We start from the raw sequence: 23,614 nt of genomic DNA, 5'->3' as shown, positions 1-23,614 counted from the left end.
GAATCTTTGTTTACTTACAGATGCAATTACATTTTTCATTGATCTGTTGTTGCTACATATGACAATTAAACATTCTTAGTTTTTGTTAAGTTTAGTTAATGGATACAGCATGGAAACAGGCCCTTCTGCCCACCTAGTCTGTACCGACCAACCATCCTCACACACTAATACTATCCGACACACACTCGGGACAATTTACAATTTTTTACTGAAGCTAATTAACCTACAAACCTGTACGTCTTTGGAGTGTGGGAGGAAACTGGAGTACCCGGAGGAAACATATGCAAGTCACGTACAAACTCCATACAGACAGCACCCGTGGTCAGGATCGAACCCAGGACTCGAGAGTTGTAAGGCAGCTACTCTACCGCTGTGCCACCATTCTTGTTTCTTGACTCGTGATGTACACAAATATTTGTATTTTAGCAAAGAAATGAATGGCTCCAGGAATAGTGTGGAGGAGAAAAATCCAGTGAGTTTAAAAAAGCGAATCAAATCATTTTAACTGTTAATCTATCAAATGGTGACAAGGTGGTGATGTCGATTATCCATGGATCAGCAGCTTGTGCCTTTTCCAGTCATTATTGTGCATTGACTTGCTGCTGGGAAGTGTGAGTGTGAACACCTAGATGATGAGAATGATCAAGTTCTGTGGTGACCGCGGTCTAAAGCCTGCCAACACTCATTATCAGGTCCTAGACAGGTAAAAGAGAAGCCTGGGGTGCAGTGATGAGACTTGACTCCTAACAGAGTTAGCACCTTTGGGAGACGTAGGAAGAATAAAACAAAGGCAACAAAAATAAATATTACCGGAAGATCGCGAATCAACAAACTGCTGTGATCAGTTTTTAAGCTGAAACATTTACTGTTTCCCTTCCTTGGATGCTATCTCACCAGCTGATGTTTCCAGCAATTTCTGCTGTGGTAGATTTTTTCCCCAAAATTAAACTTTAAGGGGAGTGCAAAAACATTTTCGACATTCGCGGCGGCTATATACATTCATTAGCGTTACAGTTGGTACTGTTCACAAACTCATACATACATTATACTAGGCAGCCTTGCCATTCATGCGCCATTTTTTGCGTGCAGTTTTGGTCTCCAAATCTGAGGAAGGACATTATTGCCATAGAGGGAGTGCAGAGAAGGTTCACCAGACTGATTCCTGGGATGTCAGGACTGTCTTATGAAGACTGGATAGACTTGGTTTATACTCTCTAGAATTTAGGAGATTGAGGGGGGATCTTATAGAAACTTACAAAATTCTTAAAGGGTTGGACAGGCTAGATGCAGGAAGATTGTTCCCGATGTTGGGGAAGTCCAGGACAAGGAGTCACAGCTTAAGGATAAGGGGGAAATCCTTTATAACCGAGATGGTTTTTCACACAGAGAGTGGTGAATCTCTGGAACTCTCTGCCACAGAGGGTAGTTGAGGCCAGTTCATTGGCTATATTTAAGAGGGAGTTAGATGTGGCCCTTGTGGCCAAGGGGATCAGAGGGTATGGAGAGAAGGCAGGTACGGGATACTGAGTTGGATGATCAGCCATGATCATATTGAATGGCGGTGCAGGCTCGAAGGGCCGAATGGCCTACTCCTGCACCTAATTTCTATGTTTCTATGGGGTGGAACGAGGGTTTATACAGGATGAAATTAATTCATTTTGAAATTATTATATGTGGAAATGGGAGGGGTAAACATTTGTGTCTTTGTGATGTTAGCCATCTCTGTTCCACATATCCCCTTTCCCATGCACGTCACCTGACCTGCTGCCAACAGGCCCTTCGGCCCAACTCATCCATGCCCTATAAAGTGTTTCCAGCACATTTCATTTTCAGCTCAGATTTACTTACCAGCTAGGTTTTGAAACATGAATTTCATGACAAAGGTAGAAGGGAAGTGTATTTATTCAATATTTATAATATAAAAAGGCGAGTGGGAAATAAAAAAATCTTATCTCTTTCAAGTACGGCAAATAAAAAAGGCTTGGGACCGTTGATACAATTAATTAATTAGTTGCAAAAAATAATATTTTCATCAACCCACATCATAGATCCCAGACTGGATGTCAATCCATTTTATAAAATTAAGTTTTTTAAATTTTCAACATGGAAAATATTCTTATTTTATTATCTGGAGGAGGAACATTATTATTATTATTATTATAGAAACATAGAAATTAGGTGCAGGAGTAGGCCATTCGGCCCTTCGAGCCTGCACCGTCATTCAATATGATCATGGCTGATTATTAATAATAATAGGAGGAACAGCACCTCATATATCGCTTGGGCAGCTTGCAACCCAGCAGTAGGATTATTGATTTCTCTAACTTTAAGTAACCCTTGTTTCCCCTCTCTCTCCGTCCCTCCACCATCCTAGTTCTCCGACTAGTTTCACTGTCTTCCTGATTAAATTTGCTGACTGTACGCCTCTTTGTCACCTTCCCCTCACCCAACAAAGAACCAATCTACATCTCATTGATCATCATCTGTTTTGATCTGTGCAGGAAGGAACTGCAGATGCTGGTTTAAACCAAAGATAGACACAAAAAATCTGTAATTTTCACACCTTACCCTTCCATATTTCGAGTCTGAAGAAGGGTTTCTGCCCGAAACGTTGCCCATTTCCTTCGCTCCATAGATGCTGCTGCACCTGCTGAGTTTCTCCAGCTTTTTTGTGTACCTAAGAATCTATCTATCTCTGCCTTAATAATATCCACTGACTTGGCCTCCACAGCCGCCTGTGGCAAATAATTATTTTATTGCTGTTCTGAAAATCACCAAAATTAGATTTGAGAAAAAGCTATCTTGATTTTTTGAGAGTTTAAGTTATTTGAGTCCGAAGAAGGGTCGTGAATAGGTAACCTATTCCTTTTGTCCAGAGATGCTGTCTGACCTACTGAGTTACTCCAGCTTTTTGTATCCATCTCATATTTAACAAAATTTAACAAAAATAGACTTAAAGGGTTCAGGTCACACCTGCAACCCCCCCCCCCCCCCCCCCCCCCCCCCCAACACCACCACCACCTCCCCAAGCTGGATTGGAAACATGCCATGTCAAGGAACACCTCCTTAAATGTGGCCTCCTTTACATCACGGAGACCGAGCGGATACAGGGCGACCATTTCGATGAACACTTTCGCTCTGGCCTGCTGGATCTTCTGGTCACCCCCTCTTCTCCCCCATCGGGCAAAAGGTACAGAAGTGTGAAAACGCACACCTCCAGATTCAGGGACAGTTAGATGCATAGATACAGAGACAGAAGGTGCAGGAGTCGGCCATTTGGCCTTCGAGCCATTCAATGTGATCATGGCTGATCATCCACAATCAGTACCCCTTTCCTGCCTTCTCCCCATAAGCCATGATTCTGCTGGCCCTAAGAGTCTGAAGAAGGGTCTTGACATGCAGATGCTGGTTCATACCGAAGATAGACACAAAAAGCTGGAGTAACTTAGCGGGACAGGCAGCATCTCTGGAAAGAAAGAATGGGAGACCTAATTGCCTTGAACCAGAAATGTCACCCATTCCTTCTCTCCACAGATGCTGCCTGACCCGCTGAGTTGCTATCTTTGGTGTTACATACATAGATACATAGAAAATAGGTGCAGGAGTAGGCCCTTCGGCCCTTCGAGCCTGCACCGCCATTCAATATGATCATGGCTGATCATCCAACTCAGTATCCCGTACCTGCCTTCTCTCCATACCCCCGATCCCTTTAGCCACAAGGGCCACATCTAACTTCCTCTTAAATATAGCCAATGAACTGTGGCCTCAACTACCTTCTGTGGCAGAGAGTTCCACAGATTCACCACTCTCTGTGTGAAAAAAAGTTTTCCTCATCTCGGTCCTAGAAGATTTCCCCCTTATCCTTAAACTGTGACCCCTTGTTCTGGACTTCCCCAACATCGGGAACAATCTTCCTGCATCTAGCCTGTCCAACCCCTTAAGAATTTTGTAAGTTTCTATAAGATCCCCCCTCATTCTTCTAAATTCTAGCAAATTTGGGAGACCTAATTGCCTCGAACCAAAATGTCACCCATTCCTTCTTTCCACAGAGATGCTGCCTGACCCGCTGAGTTACTCCAGCATTCTGTGTCTCGCCCTCAGAGCTCTATCTTACTCTCTTTGGAATGATGCAACTAATTCAAAAGAGATTAAGTGTTTAAGAAGGAACTGCAGATGCTGGAAAATCGAGGGTGGACAAAAGTGCTGGAGAAATTAGATGGACCAAGTTTCTTGGTCCTCCAAAATATTCCAAACGGAATTTAAACTGGAGGTGGTGGAGGGAGGACTTTGAGTTATTTGGGGCTGGGGATTTTTAACACAGAATTTCAAGGAATGTGTATATTAACCCTGTAAATCCTTAAATTAACCCTTATCCTTAATGGCCGCGGGACAATCGCCATCGCCAGCCGGGGGCTTTGACTTTGACTCTGACATCGGGGGGGGAGTGCAGTGGAGAGATAAGTTTTTTTGGCCTTCCATCACAGCTATGTGATGGATGTTTATGTAAAATGTAATTATGTTGTGTCTGGGGTCTATTTGTGTGTAATGTATGGCTGCAGAAACGGCATTTCGTTTGGACCTCCAGGGGTCCAAATGACAATTAAATAGACTATTGACTATTGACTAAATCAGTTTCTAGGGGGGGGGGATTAGCAGCAAGTTTAGCTTCTTCTTCTTCTTCAGCAGCAGGTTTAACTTTAGCAGCAGCAGGTTTAGCTTTTCTTCTTATTATTATTATTCTTCTTCAACAGCAGGTTTAGCTTCTTCTTCTTCAGCAGCAGGTTTAAATTTAGCAGCAGCAAGTTTAGCTTTTCTTCTTATTCTTCTTCTTCTTCAGCAGCAGGTGTAACTTTAGTAGCAGCAGCAGGTGTAACTTTAGCACCGGCAGCAGCAGCACCCCACGTCCACACGGGACACCATCCACTGATGGTGTGAGGGGAATGTTGGTTCTCCGGCCCACGGCGACCCTTCCCTCCACCTAGCAACAGTGAGCCAATCACCGCTCGCTGCTCCCGGGGCCGCCGACCAATGGCAGGCCGGGAGGCGGCGCGAGGCGGCGGGGTGGTTCGAAACCCAACGGCCCGGCGGCGGCGCGCATGCGCATCCCGCGGGGGGGGGGGGCGGGAGAGGGGGGAGGGGGGAGGGGGAGTGGGATCACGTGACCCGCCTTTTAAATGGAGCGCACTGTCATAGAGGGAGCTGAGGTAAAGAGTGGCTGACAGGGGGAGGAGAGGAGAGAGGAGGAGAGGAGGAGAGGAGGAGGAGAGAGGAGAGGAGAGGAGAGGAGAGGAAGGAGAGAACAGAAACAGAAACAGAAACATAGACAATAGGTGCAGGAGTAGAGGCCATTCGGCCCTTCGAGCCTGCACCATTCGCCATTCAATATGACCATGGCTGATCATCCAACTCTTTCCCAAAGGAAATAGGCAACGTTTCGGGTCGAAACCCGAAGGGTTTCGGGACGAAACGTTGCCTATTTCCTACGCTCCATAGATGCTGCTGCACCCGCTGAGTTTTTGGCTGATCATCCAACTCAGTATCCCGTACCTGCCTTCTCTCCATACCCCCTGATCCCCTTAGCCACAAGGGCCACATCTAACTCCCTCTTAAATATAGCCAATGAACTGTGTAGCCTCAACTACCTTCTGTGGCAGAGAATTCCACAGATTCACCACTCTCTGTGTGTGTGAAGAAAAATGTTTTTCTCATCTCGGTCCGAAAAGATTTCCCCCTTATCCTTAAACTGTGTGTGGCCCCTTGTTCTGGACTTCCCCAACATCGGGAACAATCTTCCTGCATCTAGCCTGTCCAACCCCTTAAGAATTTTGTAAGTTTCTATAAGATCCCCCCTCAATCTTCTAAATTCTAGCGAGTACAAGCCGAGTCGATCCAGTCTTTCTTTATATGAAAGTCCTGACATCCCAGGAATCAGTCTGGTGAACCTTCTCTGTACTCCCTCGATGGCAAGAAGGAGGTTGGCAGGGCAGGAGAAGGGGGGATGGCAAGGCAGGAGAAGGGGGTTGGCAGGGCAGGAGAAGGGATGGCAGGGCAGGAGAAGGGGGGATGGCAGGGCAGGAGAAGGGATGGCAGGGCAGGAGAAGGGGGTTGGCAGGGCAGGAGAAGGGGGTTGGGGGCAGGGTGGGGGGGCAGGGCAGGGCAGGAGAATGGCAGGGCAGGAGAGGGGGTTGGCAGAAAGGGCAGGAGAAAGGGTTGGCAGGGCAGGAGAAGGGGTTGGCCGGGCAGTGCTAGAGAAGGGAGGGCTGACAGGGCAAGAGAAGGGGGGTTGGCAGGGCAGAATAGAAGGGCTTGAAGGATTAGTAGGGCCGAAGGAGAGGGCTGATGAGAGCAGTGCGAAGAACAGTTTGACATGTAGTCTTTGTAAATTGAATATATTTATTGTTCTATCCATTAGCAGAGAATAGCTTTGTAACATGTAATGAAGCCATGACTTGTTCTCATCTGCTGGAGGTGTTCCATTGGGTTAAATTAATAATGGAGGTCAACGTGAGGTTAACAGCTGGGGGAAAAAAGACACAAAATGCTGGAGTGACTCAGTGGGACAGGCAGCATCTCTTAGATAGATAGATTCTTGATTAGTATGAGTTTTAGGGGTTATGGGGAGAAGGCAGGAGAATGGGGTTAGGAGGGAGAGATAGATCAGCCAAGACTGAATGGTGGAGTAGACTTGATGGGCGAATGGCTTAATTCTACTCCTATCACTTATGACCTTAAGGCAACTTCATTGTGATATGCATATTGGTATCTTCAAGAAGGGTCTTGACCAGAAATGTTGCCTGTCCATCGCCCTCCACAGAAGCTACCTAACCCTCTGAGTTCTTCCAGCACTTTGTGTTTTGCTCAAGATTCCAACTTCTGCAGTTTTTTGCAAAGACCCCCTATAATCTTTGTTTTTTTGTGTCTGGCTTGATGCTCATTGCAAGGAGTGCGGAACTCTGTGTGATGCCCCTGATTCTAGAATCTGTCGTCGGAAACAATCCGTGTGTAGACATCAGCTGGAATGCAATGGGTTGGATACATTACAGTACAATGGATTGGAATGTTGATACCTGTGGAGTGATTTGATTCGGGTTTTTTAAGATAGTAACATATTGGAGAACCATTTTATTTTTAAATGGTCAAATGTCAAAGACTAGGGAGCATTTATTTTAAGAAGAGAGAGGCAAAGTTTAAAGGAGGTAGACAAAATGCTGAAGTAAGGCACGGGACAGGCAGCATCTCTGGAGAGAAGGAATGGGTGACGTTTTGGTTCGAGACCGTTCTTCCGACTTCAGACAAAAGAGATTACTTTATTCCTAAACTAAGAAGGCAACTGATATAGATGTGAAAATAATTACAAGGGCAGCAAAGTAGTGTGGCTGATAGAGTTGCTGCCTCCCAGTGCCAGAGACCCAGGTTCGATCCTGGCCTCCGATGCTATTTGTGTGGATTTTGCATGTTCTCCCTGTGAACATGTAGGGTTTCCTCTGACATCCCAAAGAAACTCGGGTTTGTGGATTAATTGGTCTCTGTAAATTGCCCCCTAGTGTGTTGGGAGTGGGTGAGAAAGTAGGATACTGTACATAAAATTAGTGTGAATGTGTGATTAATAATTCTGTGCTGAAGGGCCTGTTTTCATGTTGTATCTAAAGCTGAACTAATCTAAAAATGTGCTGGGTTACTTTTATTTTTCATAATGGAACAATCTAAAAATCCATAGGTTTAGGATAAGATGTTTGAAGGGGATCTGAGAAAAAGCACTTTGTCAACGAGAGGGGAGTTTTTAAAAGAAAGGAAACTCGTTACATTTGAGGGGTTGCAAGGTGGTGGGAGAGACACTCGTCTTTAGAAAAGTATCTAGATAAGTACTTGAATGCCAAGACAGAGGAGGCTTCAAACCGCGTGGTGGTAAATAGGACTAGTTCTCAAAAGCAGACCAAAGGGGGGTTTTCTGTGCTGTGCGATTCTGACAATCTTTAGAATTGTAACATATTCTGAACTATGGGGCAAGACTGAATTGTAGATTAAGGGGTGATCTGCTTAATTTGTCAAGGAGGACTCTCTCGGACTTCTACAGGTGCACAGTAGCGAGCATGCTGACCGGTTGCATCGTGGCTTGGTTCGGCAACTTGAGCGGAAAAGACTGCAAATAGTTGTAACCACTGCCCAGTCCATCATCTGCTCTAACCTCCCCACCATCGAGGTGATCTATCGCAGTCGCTGCCTCAAAAAGGCAGCCGGCATAATCAACGATCCACACCATCCTGGCCACACACTCATCTCCCTGCTGCCTTCAGGTAGAAGGTACAGGAGCCTTAAAACTGCAACGTCCAGGTTCAGGAATAGCTGTTTCCCCACAGCCATCAGACTATTAAACTCAACTCAAACAAAACTCTGAACATTAATAGCCTGTTGCACTTTATCTACTTATTTATGTGTGTGTGTGTATATATACATATATATATATATATTCATTGGTATATGGTCACACTGATCTGTTTTGTAGTCAATGCCTACTATATTCTGTTGTGCTGAAGCAAAGCAAGAATTTCATTGTCTTATCTGGGACACATGACAATAAACTCTCTTGAATCTTGAATTTTCCTTAATGATATTAAACTTCTTGAACAGTGTTGGGCTTGGAGTTGTCCAGAGATGTAGACTTGGCTGGTATCTCTAGCACAATTGAACAGCAGAGCGGACTCCATGAGTTGCATAGCCAACACCTAACCCCAGGGATGAGTTGACCCATTTTTTAAACTTGTGACTAAATGCATGGAAAGTAAAGTCAATGGAGAAGGAGGGACTGAAGTTTATTTTATCTTTACAGGATCTTTAATGAGAGAGAAAGAAAGGAATGCTTTTGAGAATAATGTCCTCCTTAATTCAAGTTAAACGTGAAGTGGAGGTAAGTACACCTTGCCACTCGCACTTACATAATTATATTCAAATTAAGAGTCATAAAATTGTCTCTTAGTCCAAACCTGGATGCTTTCAATCGAAGGTACACAAAAAAGCTGGAGAAACTCAGCGGGTGCAGCAGCATCTATGGAGCGAAGGAAATAGGCGACGTTTCGGGCCGAAACGTCGCCTATTTCTTTCGCTCCATAGATGCTTTCCTTTCTTTTTTGTGTACCTTCGATTTTCCAGCATCTGCAGTTCCTTCTTGAATGCTTTCAATCAAAACCTTTGCTACTGTATACAGATCCTATTGTGGGATAGAAGAGGGATTATTATGTAAAAGAATATGTGTGTTATGATTGTGTTTATAATTTGGTTGGTTGTTTTGTTGTTTGTCTTTTGCACAAAAGTCCGCGAGCATTGCCACTTTCATTTCACTGCACATCTCGTATGTGTATGTGACAAATAAACTCTTGACTTGACTTGACTTGGATGATCTCAAAAGTCAGTGATTTATTTGGCTTGTTGTATTGCCAAATGTAGTGTGTGCGCCCAGACCACTTCAGCTTTTTTTTAATAAAAGCAGTCCTTGTGGATATTTCTCAGATCTACAAATCTGTGGAACTTACCTCCTCTGTTACATTCTGTAATGGGATGTGTACATTAAAGACTCGGCCAGTCCAGGCCCTTTATCCACAATTGCCCTTGAGAAGGTTGTGGTGAGCTGCCTGTTTGAACATCTACCATCCAAACCTGAGACCTTTCTGGTTTGCATGACTTTTCCCTGTAAACCCATTGCCTCTCATTTGGCGGTTTTACAAGCTTGATGCTGTTTGCCAGCATTATCATTTATTTGTATTCCTTCCACTAAGTCTTCTCTATATTAGTGCAGTGATCACATTGAATGGCGGTGCTGGCTTGAAGGGCCGAATGGCCTGCTCCTGCACCTATTGTCTATTGTCTATATCTTAAAACTATGATTCATACTTTTATTATTGCTACTTGTAAAGAACAATTTTGTTTCCTATCCTGCTGCAGGATTGGAGTTTTGAGCAAAATGTGGAGATCCCATCAAGGAGAGATATTCTGACTGTGAATTATAAAGAACTTTTAACTCCAGACAGCCAGAAAATTAAACTATCTCCCCTGCAGCATCGTCGAAAGCAAAGGTAAAATAATGAAACTGAAACTTACTGGAAGGTGTGTGAAAATTATCTGTTTATTAATGTGAGAACCAACAGCAAAATATGACATGGAGGATTTGCCCCGACAACTGCAGTTTGCCTCAAAATTTGGGATAAGAATAAAAACAATTTCCATGTGCAGGTCTACAGCAAGAGAAAAGCAAAAACTTGCAGATGCTGAAAATCTGAAATAAAAAATACACAATTTTGAACAGGTAAGGACCATTAGCCATCTGTGACTTGGTAAATGACGAATCCAACCATGTAACTCCTGAATATCTTGGATCTTGGAAACTTTATTGTCATTCAGACCTTTCGGTCTGAACGAAATTTCGTTGCCTTGCAGTCATACATATAATAAAATAACAAAACACACAATAAACACAAATTTAACATCCACCACAGTGAGTTCATCAGGCACCTCCTCACTGTGATGGAAGGCAAAAATCTTTAGTCTTTAGTCTCTTCCCTCCTTGTTCTCCCTCTGCGCTGAGGCGATCCAGTCCTCCTTATCCCGTTATTTTTTTAAAATTAATCGCCAACAATTATTTTCCTTGTGGAATCGAACTCCATATATTAATTGTTCTGTTTTGGGGCTGGAGCATATTTCCATATTCATATTTCCTTGCGACATAGAAAGAAGCCATTTGGTCCATTTCCCCACTAACCTTTCTTCTATTTCACTGGTGACCAATAACAATTAATAAGCATAGAAAGGGACTTTACTTCCTGGAATTAATTTTCAGTGATTTTATCAAATGTGGACATGCATTCTCCTGTGGTAAGTACAATGGGAATACAAATATAGATATTATATGAATCTCCCAAGGAACTGAGAGGTAAGGCAATATTTTCTCAAAGCTAATTTAGTGTTGCTGAAAACAGAGCAACATTCACATGTAATTGTTGCTATACAACATCTAAAAGTCATATGAAGATACAGAGCTTTTCCAGCAACTTGCAAGATTTAAAAATATAGGATAACGCCTACATGCCTATTGCATAAACACACACACAATGGAGTTTGTCACAAATACATAAAAAGTGCCAAGATGCATTCCATTGAGATTAACAGTCACCTTTTCAAAATGGTGGTAGACCTGCTCTCTCCTAAGAGGTTGCTTGTCATTTAGAACGGGGCACAAGGGTAAAAGTGTTTGGGATCTTAATCAGTGTAGAATGCATATTTGGGTCTCGAGAGAGAGAGCTCATTTCTCTGCAGTGGTACATACCAAAAAAAGTTTGGTAACTTTTAGCCTGTGTTTTTTTTTTAAATGGTGTTTTTTTCCCTTTTTCCTTCCGCCCACAATATTTAATATGTAAAATAATATGTAATTCTGTTCCATTCTGTTTGGTTGTTTGTTTGTTTGTCTTTTTGCACAAAGTCCGCGAGCATTGTCACTTTTCATTCCACTGCACTTCTCGTATGTGTATGTGGCAAATAAACTTGACTTGACTTGACTCGACTCCAAAAGTAATATCAGTGTCTCAACTGTAAACTTCTAGCCTGGAGGCGACTGCAGATGAAAGCAATTGAGAGTCCTTCGAAAGACATTGCCTGCCCTGCTAGGTATTTTTGTCATGCTGTTTACCAGTTTTAAAATAAACACAAAGGCAGTGGAACAAAGACTACATTTAAACTGCAATGATCTTTGTCTGGTCGTTATGGCCACAGGAGTCCATGGAATAGCTTGGTGTATGGTGCAATGATAGCATTTAGGAAGCTGATGCTGCCTTTTGTTAGGATATGAGAGTGCCAGTATTCCTGTGTGTAGCATTTGCAGGGCAGTCCAACTTTAACTGTTTGATGTTATTGAGTACATTAAAGTAATATGTCCCCCTTACAATGTTCCACCACTTCCCCAACGAAGAGATGTGTCTTTAGTGTAACTGCAAGCATTGTTTAATTGGGATAATTCTGCAAAGAATTGACAATAATGATGCTCGTGCAGTATATGGAAATTATAAACCAGTAAATGATCCAAAGTGTAGAACTGGTCTATGTTAATGTTGCTGCTGTATTTTATTTCATCCTATCTGCATATTCTATTCATTTCTCTCTTAAGTTTCCACATTCTCACAGTTCCATTAATTAACCCGAGTTGCTGCTGGGTTTAATCCTGACCTCGAGTACTGTCTCTGTGGAGTTTGCATGTTCTCCCTGTGACTGGATGTGTTTCCTTCGGGTGCTCCGGTTTCCTCCCACGTCCCGAGGACGCGCAGATTTGCAGGTTAATTGGCCTCTGCGAATTGCCCCTAGAGTGTAGGGAGTGGATGTGAAAATGGGATAGCAAAGAGTTAGTGTGAATGGTCGGTGTGGACTTGGTGTGCCAAAGTGCCTGTTTCCATACAGCGTGTTTCAATCATTTTCTGTACAAATGTAAATAAATCTCTGATTTGAAAATGATTGCTGAACTTGGCCAATAGATGGTGCTCTGAGGTCTCAAACAGACCAACTGAAAGAGGCAACAAGAACTAACTCCAATTTGAATGATAATTATTAGTATTTTGTGGAATGCAGGACTATGACTGCTTTTTCAGCTTGCTTTAAGTGTGCTCTTCCCTGTTCTAGCAGGAGAGGTCAAATGTTCTGCCAACATGGAGATTCTCCCAAGGGACCTATTGTGTTAATATTACCCCTGTGAATTTCCCTTGCATGCCTTCCAGCAAGGATTCTCACCCATCAGCACCTAATGGCCAGTTACCATACCCCACGAGTTTCCAGTATGTCATCCCTATGGCTGGCATTCAGTTACATGCAAGAAGTATTTCTGCTGCCTGGATTAAAGGGTATTAGCTTTAAGGAGAAGATAGACACAGAAATCAGCAGGACAGGCAGCATCTCTGGAGAGGTGCTGTCTGTTTGGTGTTGGCTATAAGGGGAGTTTGGACAAACTTGGATTGATTTTCTCTGGAGCATCCGAGACTGAGGGGAGATCTAACGGGTTTATAACATGATGAGACGCATTGTTGGGCTATTTCGTCGGATCCTTTTATCCAGGATGGAAATGTCAAAATCTAGAGGGCATAGGTGAGGGTTGCGAGGGTTAAAGTTCAAAGAAGATGTGCGGGGCAAATTTTGCATCGAGAATGGTGAATGTCTGGGTAGTGTTGCCTGGGGTGGCAGTGGGGCAGATGCGATAGTGGCATTTAAAAACCTTTTGGATAGGTACATGCATATGAAGAAAAGCAGGCATCTGCAACGTGTGCAGGCAGAAGAATTTAAATTGGCATCATGGTTGCCATGGACATTGTGGACCAAACGTAAGCGCATCACATACACCTTGTACGTACGTGCACACACACACACACCTCGCTCTCTCTTTTCATCGTCTCACTCATTGCTACTTGTTTTTTTTTTTCTAACCGCCCATCCCGTTTTACTTCTCTCAGTCCTCTCAGGAACATATTATGTGGTCTCTCCCCAGGGAGCAATATCGCAGCAATGTCAACTCGCTGCGGGAGCTGGCTGCCATCTTGCCAGTGCCGCCTCAGAAACGGGGAAAAAAGCGTCTCACAAAGGTACAGGAACCACCCCCCTCTCCCCCCCCCCCCCCCCCCCCACCTCCCTCCACCTGCTCGGTAAAAAGAAACCACAGCAAATTCTAACCCCCTCTCTAATCTTCCTGTCATCAGTGTAAGCTGTTGAATAATATTTCTCCCTACACAAGGCTGAGCAAAGGGTGAAATTGCCTCTGGTCCTTGGTCATTAATCATAGAGGCATTATGTGGACAGGTACAAAACAGGATTCAATAAGCTCATTAATTGTTGGCCTTGATCTTGAGGAGGGGGTGTGGGTGGGGGGGGGGGGGGGGGGGGGGTGTGGTAGTTAAAGTGGTGCAGTTGGGTACTGGTGAAGCTTGCACTGCATCTGTTTAAGAAGGAACTGCAGATGCTGGAAAATCGAAGGTAGACAAAAGTGCTGGAGAAACTCAGCGGGTGCGTACCGCACCCGCTGAGTTTCTCCAGCACTTTTGTCCGCACTGCTTAGCTCTGATTGTCACACCTCCAGAAGGCCTTGGGAAAGTTGCAGCAGAGATTCACCACAATGACACTGGTGCTAAAATGTTTAAGTAAGTAAGTTTATTGGCCAAGTATTCACATACAAGAAATTTGCCTTGGTGCTCCACCCACAAGTAACAACATGACACATACAGTGACAGTTACGAATGACTCAGAAAACACTAAACATTAATAATAATAAAACATTAATGATAAACCGCCAGCAGGAATATTGGTGCTCCACTCCCTTTCCTGCTGGACATATGCAGGAAGAGATGTATCAGCAGAGCCATCTCCATCATCAAAGACCCCTACCACCCATCGCATGACATATTCTCCATCCTGCCATCTGGGAAGAGGTACAGGAGCATTAGCTGCAAAACCAGCAGGATGCTCCTCAGCTTCTTCCCACAGGCTATAAGACTGCTAAATGGACTTTGCCCCCTGCCAAAGTATCGCGCACCAACCACCAACCTGGACACACTGCAGCAGAGCCACTGTCGTGCCGCTGCCGATCGGAACGCCTGTTGAATGTTTAGTAGAGTGTTAAATTTGTTCATGATATATGTATTTTTATTTCTATTTATTTTTAATGCACACTGAATGGACACTGGTTGAGCAATGTTTTTTTTTGTTTCCTCTGGGTATGTGAATACTCAGGAAATGACAATAAAGATATACAATACAATACAATACAAAACACCATTGATCAAGCATGTGAACCAACAAAATACCAGATCAAAATGGAAGGCTACAGATTTTTGGCTATTGGGTAGAGCAACTACTCGTGGATAAAAACTGTTTTTATGTCTGGCTGTGGCAGCTTTGACAGTCCGTAGTCGCCTTCCAGAGGGAAGTGATTCAGCGAGTTTGTGGCCAGGGTGAGAGGGGTCAGAGATGATCTTGCCCGCTCACTTCCTGGATATAATGAAGACGCATAGGGTAAGCTTGGATTCGTGGGGAACAGGAGATAGACCGATGATCTCATTGGGATGTTTAAGATGACCAAAGGAATTTAAAAAGTAGTCTGCGTATAAAGTTTCAGCTTGTGTTAACACAAACTCTACTCGAATATTCCTTTCTTCCCATCAAGCCTGGTAGGACTAAAAGCCCTGTCCCATGGTGCGAGTTCATTCCAAGAACTCTCCCGAGTTTAAAAAAAAAAATCAAACTCGTGGTAAGCACGGAGAATGAACGTAGCGGGTACGTCGGAGCTCGGGGATGTCTCTTAGGGGCTCGTAACGTTAACGGCAGGTACTCGGGAAGACTCGCTAACAGCAGGTAAGCACGGGAAGACTGGTGAAGATTTTTCAACATGTTGAAAAATGTCCACAAGAGCCCCGAGTACCGACGAGTGGCCATTACCGTAAATCTCCGAGTTCGAATCAGGGCAAACTCGGGGAGAACTCTTGGAATGAACTCGTACAGTGGGACAGGGGTTTAAGCCGATCAAATACAATGAAGATGCAGATTAGTTCTAATTTGGTTGAATGACATTGTTTCATTATCTACTTTTTTTCCATTAATATTCATTGTTATAACATGATGAAATGCAGGGGAATACCTGGTTCATTGTACTGGTGCTGAGTCATATAGGAAATGGAGAATGGCATGTGCCAGTGAGGGCAGTGTTAATGTGAAGGATGCCAGGGGTGGTATAAGGGATATCCAATAGAACTGATCATATTGTGATCTTAGTGACACCATTTTAACCATATTTGGCCAAAATGTTGTCACTCTGGCATTTTAGCCAAATTAGCCAGTTTCCATAAAAACTAGACATAATATCTTTACACAATAGACACAATAGACACATAATGCTGGAGTAACTCAGCAGGACAGGCAGCATCTCTGGAGAGAAGGAATGGGTGACGTTTTTGGGTCGAGACCCTTCTTCAGACTGAGATGCTGCCTGTCCTGCTGAGTTCCTCCAGCGTTTTGTGTCTATCTTTGGTTTAAACCAGCATCTTCAGTTCCTTCCTACACACCTTAACACAATACATCCATTGGGTATCTAAGGAGCGCACTTGCTGCCAATGAGTAAGCAATGAATGAAAAGATATTCACCCGTGGTCTCTCCATCATTCTGCTGGCAAACACCCGGATAAATGTGTATACATCATGAGCATGAGTATTGAGAACACGTGCACTGACATCCATTACTCACTTCATATTCATGGATATAGTCACACTAGCAACCCCAATAAGCCACGAGTGGTCAAAGGGTGATGCTTGGATAGCATTCACAATTGTTTCGTCTTGATGTCCTTAATGGAAATTCAGCCCACAGCGAAGGAACGGAAGTATGCTCTGTCTCTATTATATGCAATGTGGTTAAGATCGGTGCACAACACAAATCAGCCCCTAGTTTGATGCTGAATGACATTGCACTCAGTGATGAGTGGGGAAATGTAATCTTTGCTGTGTTTTTCTGAGCTTTGGGCAGTGCAATGTCAAAAAAGCACCTGGCACTGTTTCCTACCTAACTCTACGGGACTTTTGGCATGTCAACATTTTATTCCAAAGCCAAGAATGAGGATGGGAGCAGGATAAATCTCACCGCCCTTTCGTGTGACATTGCTGTTTCTGCACATCAGCCAGAACATATCAGAGCTAATAGAAACAGGAACTTGGCAATAGTGTATCTCTCTCAAGTTGGGGAACTTGGATAGATGAGCATCTTGTTATCAGTTCCACTCTGTGTTCACTCGATCTCTACCCATAATGTGCCGACTACCCCATGTCAAATGTTGTGTAGTATCAGCATTTTCAGTTCTTTTTTCAGCTTTCTGCATTCTTAGTTATACAGTGGAAGTGCTATAGCTGTTAAAAGGAGTGTTGTAATTGTTGAATACATTGTCTCCACCCCGTTTCCAACAATGGCTTACTAAAAGCATTCTTCCCCTCTTGCCCAAAGATCATGGCTTCAAGCCCTAAGCAGAGTTCAACCAGTGAGTTCAAATCGGAATACGAGGAGGAATTGATTTAGTCGGAGGGTGGTGAATCTGTGGAATTCATTGTCACAGAAAGCTGTGCAGGAAATATTTAAGGCAGAACTAGATACATTCTTGGTTAGTACTGGGGTTAAGGGGACAAGGCAGGAGAATGGGTTTCGGAGGGAGAGATAGATCAGCCATGTTTGAATGGCGGAGTAGACTTGATGGGCTGAATGGCCTAATTCTGCTCCTATCACTTATGACCTTATGAAGCCCCAAGGAGAGAAATCAGCATTCAACCCTTGACATTAAATGCCCAGCGAGTTGGAGGTGCTATCTTCCATGTAGGTAATTGAGTCAAATTCTATCTATTGACCATCCCATAATGTGAGGACATTGGCCTTCACCATCCATAGATTGATGGAGCGAGACGGAGTTGTTGGTCCATCATGCCCTGGCAGCCCATCATATCTCCAAGGGTCAACACCATGTCATGGTGCAGAATTTTGTGTGTGCTTAATATCCTCAGATCTAATCTACCTGGAGCAATGTTCCTGACGGGGTCGCCCATAGTTGGGAGGTGGGGGGAAGGTTCCCAAGAAGAAGACCTCAATGGTCAAACAAGTGGCTGGCCAGCACCTCCTCTGAGAAGACAGAAGTAAGCTGGATCAGGGAGAGATTCCCAACAGTCACGGAGTCCATGCCTTTGGACCTGGGCTTGTCTCTGTCAAGGACCGTGTGGTGACGGTCCATACACCAGTCTCTCCAGGTTAAAGGATGTACGGCACTGATGTCTCCCTGGAGGGACATGAGGACCAGCCCAACTATCAAGGATATAATAATAATAATAATTTTATTTATAGAGCACTTTAAAAACAAACATAGCTGCAACAAAGTGCTGTACATCACTAATCATTGACAAAAAAGTTAACACACACCAAAAATAACAATCAAAAGAAATAGTAGGAAAAGACATGTAAAATAAAGAAACATCTGAAACACCACAAACAGAAGCAAAGCCTCAGGCATGGTCAAAAGCCAGGGAGTACAAATGTGTTTTAACACTGGATTTGAAGATGGACAGTGAGGGGGCCTGTCTGATGTGCAACGGCAGGGTGTTCCAGAGTGCCGGAGCAGCAACAGAGAAGGCTCTATCCCCTCTGAGCCTCTAATATGGAGATGAATGCTGATCATGACCCATCTAACTAACCCTATTTTCCTCACATTAGGTCCCTAACTTTCTATGCCTTGGTAATGCAAGAACTTATCTGGATCCTGCTGAAATGTTGAGCGAGTATCGGGTTCCACCACCTCAGGCAGCACATTCCCGACTCCCAACTACCTGTGTGGGATAAAAAAGAGAAAACTCCCCCGGTAAACTTTTTGCCTCTCACCTCAAGCTGTCTAGACACCCTCACCTTAAGGTGAAGCTGTCTAGACACCCCATCTTACGATCCATCCTATCTGTCCCCCTCATAATTGTATCAACCATTAATAGGCCACCATTCAGCCTCCTACACTTCAGATTCAGATTCAATTTTAATTGTCATTGTCAGTGTACAGTACAGAGACAACGAAATGCATTTAGCATCTCCCTGGAAGAGCGACATAGCAAACGATTTGAATAAATAATAATAAGTGTCCGGGGGGGGGGTGGTGGTGATTGGCAGTCACCGAGGTACGTTGTTGAGTAGAGTGACAGCCGCCGGGAAGAAGCTGTTCCTCGACCTGCTGGTTCGGCAACGGAGAGACCTGTGGCGCCTCCCGGATGGTAGGAGGGTAAACAGTCCATGGTTGGGGTGAGAGCAGTCCTTGGCGATGCTGAGCGCCCTCCGCAGACAGCGCTTGCTTTGGACAGACTCAATGGAGGGGAGCGAGGAACCGGTGATGCGTTGGACAATTTTCACCACCCTCTGCAATGCCTTCCGGTCGGAGACAGAGCAGTTGCCATACCATACTGTGATGCAGTTGGTAAAGGATGCTCTCGATGGTGCAGCGGTAGAAGTTCAGGCTGTCAAGTGTTCAACAGAATGGAGATTCATCAGCCAAACCTCATTACTGTTTGTGGAATCTTTAGTTGTTCGACTGCTGTGCAACTGGAATTATGCTTCAGAAATATTTCATTGTCTGTGAATTAACCTAGAACAGTACGGCACAGGAACAGGCCCTTTGGCCCACAATGTCTGTGCTGATCATAATGTCAAGTTAAACCAATCTCATCCGCCCACACATGATCCATATCCCTCCATTCCCTGCATATCCACATGCCTGTCTAAATGTCTCTTGAATGCCACTGTTGTATCTGCCTCCACCACCACCCCTGACTGCGCATTCGAGGCCCCCACCATCCTCTGTGTGGGGGAAAAATACCTTAAGGGGCTGTCCCACTGTGCAGAACTAATTGGCGAGTTGAGAAGAGTTTGGAAAAAGTGTCACATTGAAGACCTCCTTCAACTATGTAGAAGACCGCCTTCAACTATGCAGAAGACCTCCTTCTACTATGCAGAAGACCTCCTTCAACTCAGATGCAGAAGACCTCCTTCAACTATGCAGAAGACCTCCTTCAACTATGTAGAAGACCTCCTTCAACTATGCAGAAGACCTCCTTCAACTATGCAGAAGACCTCCTTCAACTATGCAGAAGACCTCCTTCAACTATGCAGAAGACCTCCTTCAACTATGCAGAAGACCTCCTTCAACTATGCAGAAGACCAGCTTCAACTATGCAGAAGACCAGCTTCAACTAGCTTCAGGAAAATTGGACACCAAATAGTGGAGAGTGAAAACGACTTCCTTCGACCTCCCTTCGACTATGTTGGAGACTATCTAGGACTACCTTCGACTACCCTCGATTACCCACGATTAAGTTGCCAACCCACTACTACCTACTTCGACTAAACCTACGAGTAAAAAAAATATTGATTTTTCTTTTCCATGGCGACTTTTTTTTACTCGCGGGCATTTTTCAGCATGTTGAAAAATACGCCACGACCTAGCTGAGGCCTCGAGTACACGGGGACTACTCTCGAGCATGAAGGAGAGTTACAAAGATCTCCTAGGGCCTCATGTCAACCATGCTGCGAGTATGAGTCGAGGGCAAAATCTTCTGAACTCGAGGATTAGGTCGGCGCAGTGGGACAGCCTCTTTACCCTTCACTTTTCCTTTAAACTTTGCCCCTCTCGTCTTAAAGCTATGTCCTCTACTCTTTGACATTTCCACCCTGGAGAAATGGTTCTGTCTGTTTATCTTATCTATGCCTCTCATAATTTTATGTACATCTACCTCCAGCGTTTCAGAGAGAACTATCTTAGTTTGTTCAAGTCTGAAGAAGGGTCTTGACCCGAAACGTCACCCATTCCTTCTCTCCAGAGAGTTATTTAATTTGCATGTTTAATCAATAATGTTTTATTTTTAATGTTTTATTTGTCATTCCTAACTTCATCTCCTTGGGGATGAATAAAGTGCTTGATTGATTGATAACTGTCACTGTGTGTCATGTTGACACTTGCGGGCGGAGCACCAAGGCAAATTCCTTGTATGTGAATACTTGGCCAATAAACATATTCATTCAGAGATGCTGCCTCACCCGCTGAGTTACTCCAGCAGTTTGTGTCTCCTTGTAGCTAATGCCCCTAATTGTATGGCAAAGCTTGAAGAGTTTCTGAAGTACTGTATCCATGTATGTTCTCTTCTCTTTTACAGAAGGAGGTTCTCAACCAGGTTTTGCGTTACATTGCATTTCTTCACAGGCACATCAGCAATGCTAAATCCCTGCTAAAGAATAATTCTGTGGAGATAGATGAAAATGGTAAGGACTTGAAATTTCAACTGAAAGTAGCACCTTTATAAATAATGATCTCCTTTTCTTTTCACTATTTTCTCTCTCAACTTTCTTCATTTACTCGTTTTCTTTCTTCACACACTATATATTTCACATCTTTCTATCCTTTACTATCTAACTTCTTTTTCTTATTCTCATCTTTTTTCAATGTAACAAAAAAAAAAAAGAAGTTGTACATAAAATGTATTATGAAAATATATATTAGGCACTTTGGTGCCATATGACTGTGCTTACTTCTAATAAAATAAAATATTAAAAAAAAAAAAAAAAAAAAAAGTAGCACCTTTATGATCTACAACTAAACCCGAGTCACCTCAAACACCTGTGCTATCACCTGGGCTCATGGCTTGGTGGTTAATATCCCTGTCTTGTTCCAGGCTAACGACCCTAAGCACATCAATAAATTGGGAAGTTAGAATTTTTTAAATCAAAATCTGTATTATTTAGTTTTCAGGACATAACAAAATGCAAATTTGTCTATTTGTTACAGACGGAGTGTATGAAAAGAATAAATAAAAAACAACTTATGCTAACATATAACAAGACAACAACAATAAAAGAAAAATGAGATACCAAAAATAATCCCTCCCCAGTCACCGCCAGTGAGCATATGCAAATATCAGCCTGTCACAACAATAATCAACGATAAATGAATGGGTAGACTGTTAAGGTGTTAAACTGTGCTTGATGATCAATTATTGCCATAGAGGGAGTGCAGAGACGGTTCACCAGACTGATTCCTGGGATGTCAGGACTGTCTTATGAAGAAAGACTGGATAGACTTGGTTTATACTCTCTAGAATTTAGAAGATTGAGAGGGGATCTTATAGAAACTTACAAAATTCTTAAGGGGTTGGACAGGCTAGATGCAGGTAGATTGTTCCCGATGTTAGGGAAGTCCAGGACAAGGGGTCACAGCTTAAGGATAAAGGGGAAATCCTTTAAAACTGAGATGAGAAGAACTTTTTTCACGGAGAGAGTGGTGAATCTCTGGAACTCTCTGCCACAGAGGGTAGTTGAGGCCAGTTCATTGGCTATATTTAAGAGGGTTAGATGTGGCCCTTGTGGCTAAGGGGATCAGGGGGTATGGAGAGAAGGCAGGTACGGGATACCGAGTTGGATGATCAGCCATGATCATATTGAATGGCGGTGCAGGCTCGAAGGGCCGAATCGCCTACTCCTGCACCTAATTTCATGTTTCTATGTTTCTATTTATAAAGTCTGGAATGCATTTAAAAAAAGGTCCCCACGCTTTCTGAAACCTTCCATTTGAATGTTGAAGTGAGTACCTGATTTTCTCGAGCTTTAAGGCAGGACATAATATCTGTCAGCCATTGAGTATAAATTAGAATTCTGAGATTAAAAATTCCAAGGTGCCCTTGGGAATGTTGGTACTTGCAATTTGGGATACTCTTGATTTGGTTTTTAGATAAGGGCATCCCACATCATCCTTGAATTGCTGCTTAAATGATAAGACAATACATCTCATCCCAGTGTGGGGAAAAAATCCAACTTTGGCTTCTAAGATCTGTTCTTTTTGATGAAAATATTTTAAAATCTAATTGATTTGCTTGTCTTTGAATTAAGATTTAAAAAAAAAGAAGTTGTACATAAAATGTATTATGAAAATATATATTAGGCACTTTGGTGCCATATGACTGTACTTACTTCTAATAAAATAAAATATTAAAAAAAAAAAGAATTAAGATCATAGTCCAAAATGTCCGCCGGTGTCTGCACCTGACTCGCTGACAAGACTATTTTGCTGATTTAAATTTCAATATATAATGAATACTGACCCTTTTGTTCAGGTACATGGATTGGAAAGATTTAGAGGCATTTGGGCCAAATGGGGGGCAGATGAAACTAGCTGAAAGGGCATCTTGGTTAGCATGGGCAGTTGGGCTGAAGGGCCTCTTTCTGTGCTCGATTACTCCAACGGTTAGTGAGCTGTGATGGGTCAGATAGTCCTTTTTCATCTCACAATATATTTGTCATTTTTTTAAATAATCTTATCTGGGATTAGGACAATAGACAATAGGTGCAGGAGGAGGCCATTTGGCCCTTCGAGCCAGCACCGCCAGTCAATGTGATCATGGCTGATCATCCCCAATCAGTACCCCGTTCCTGCCTTCTCCCCATATCCCCTGACTCCGCTATCTTTAAGAACCCTATCTAGTTCTCTCTTGAAAGCATCCAGAGAACCGGCCTCCACCGCCCTCTGAGGTTGAGAATTCCGCGGACTCACAACTCTGTGAGGAAAAAGTGTTTCCTCGTCTCCGTTCTAAATGGCTTACCCTTTATTCTTAGACTGTGGCCCCTGGTTCTGGACTCCCCCAACATCGGGAACATGTTTCCTGCCTCTAGCGTGTCCAAACCCTTAACAATCTTATATGTTTCAATAAGATCCCCTCTCAACCTTCTAAACTCCAGAGTGTGTAAGCCCAACCGCTCCATTCTCTCAGCATATGACAGTCCCGCCATCCCAGGAATTAACCCTGTAAACCTACACTGGGCTCCCTCAATAGCAAGAATGTCCTTCCTCAAATTAGGAGACCAAAACTGCACACAATACTCCAGGTGTGGTCTCACTAGGGCTCTGTACAACTGCAGAAGGAGCTCTTTGCTCCTATACTCGACTCCTCTTGTTATAAAGGCCAACAATGCCATTTGCTTTCTTCACTGTGATCTCTTCACTTTCATCTCTTCCTTGCCAACCTCCTTCAGCCTAGTCTCTTATCTCCTTCGCCC

General features: G+C 43.5%; 1 protein-coding gene across 3 annotated transcripts in view; it reads left to right on the top strand.

Moving 5' to 3' along the window:
- The first annotated feature begins 5,150 nt into the window (after window positions 1–5,150).
- The window catches only part of LOC129714097 (meiosis initiator protein-like), a 51,866-nt gene continuing 33,402 nt past the window's right edge, over window positions 5,151–23,614 (top strand). For 2 of the 3 annotated variants that reach the window (XM_055663564.1, XM_055663565.1), the window contains exons 1-5: window positions 5,182–5,204; window positions 8,828–8,905; window positions 9,937–10,067; window positions 13,511–13,604; window positions 20,725–20,830. In XM_055663564.1, coding sequence (XP_055519539.1) covers window positions 8,855–8,905; window positions 9,937–10,067; window positions 13,511–13,604; window positions 20,725–20,830 — 382 coding nt within the window. In that variant the 5' untranslated portion in view covers window positions 5,182–5,204; window positions 8,828–8,854. Of the gene's footprint in view, window positions 5,205–8,827; window positions 8,906–9,936; window positions 10,068–13,510; window positions 13,605–20,724; window positions 20,831–23,614 lie in introns of all 3 variants that reach the window. The other variant, XM_055663563.1, reaches the window with a different exon arrangement.

Source organism: Leucoraja erinacea, chromosome 38 (assembly GCF_028641065.1).
Source record: "Leucoraja erinacea ecotype New England chromosome 38, Leri_hhj_1, whole genome shotgun sequence".
In the NCBI taxonomy this organism is placed as follows: Eukaryota; Metazoa; Chordata; class Chondrichthyes; order Rajiformes; family Rajidae; genus Leucoraja; species Leucoraja erinaceus.
The sequence above is the reverse complement of the archived record's forward strand: the minus strand, read 5'-3'. Positions and strand labels throughout refer to the sequence as shown.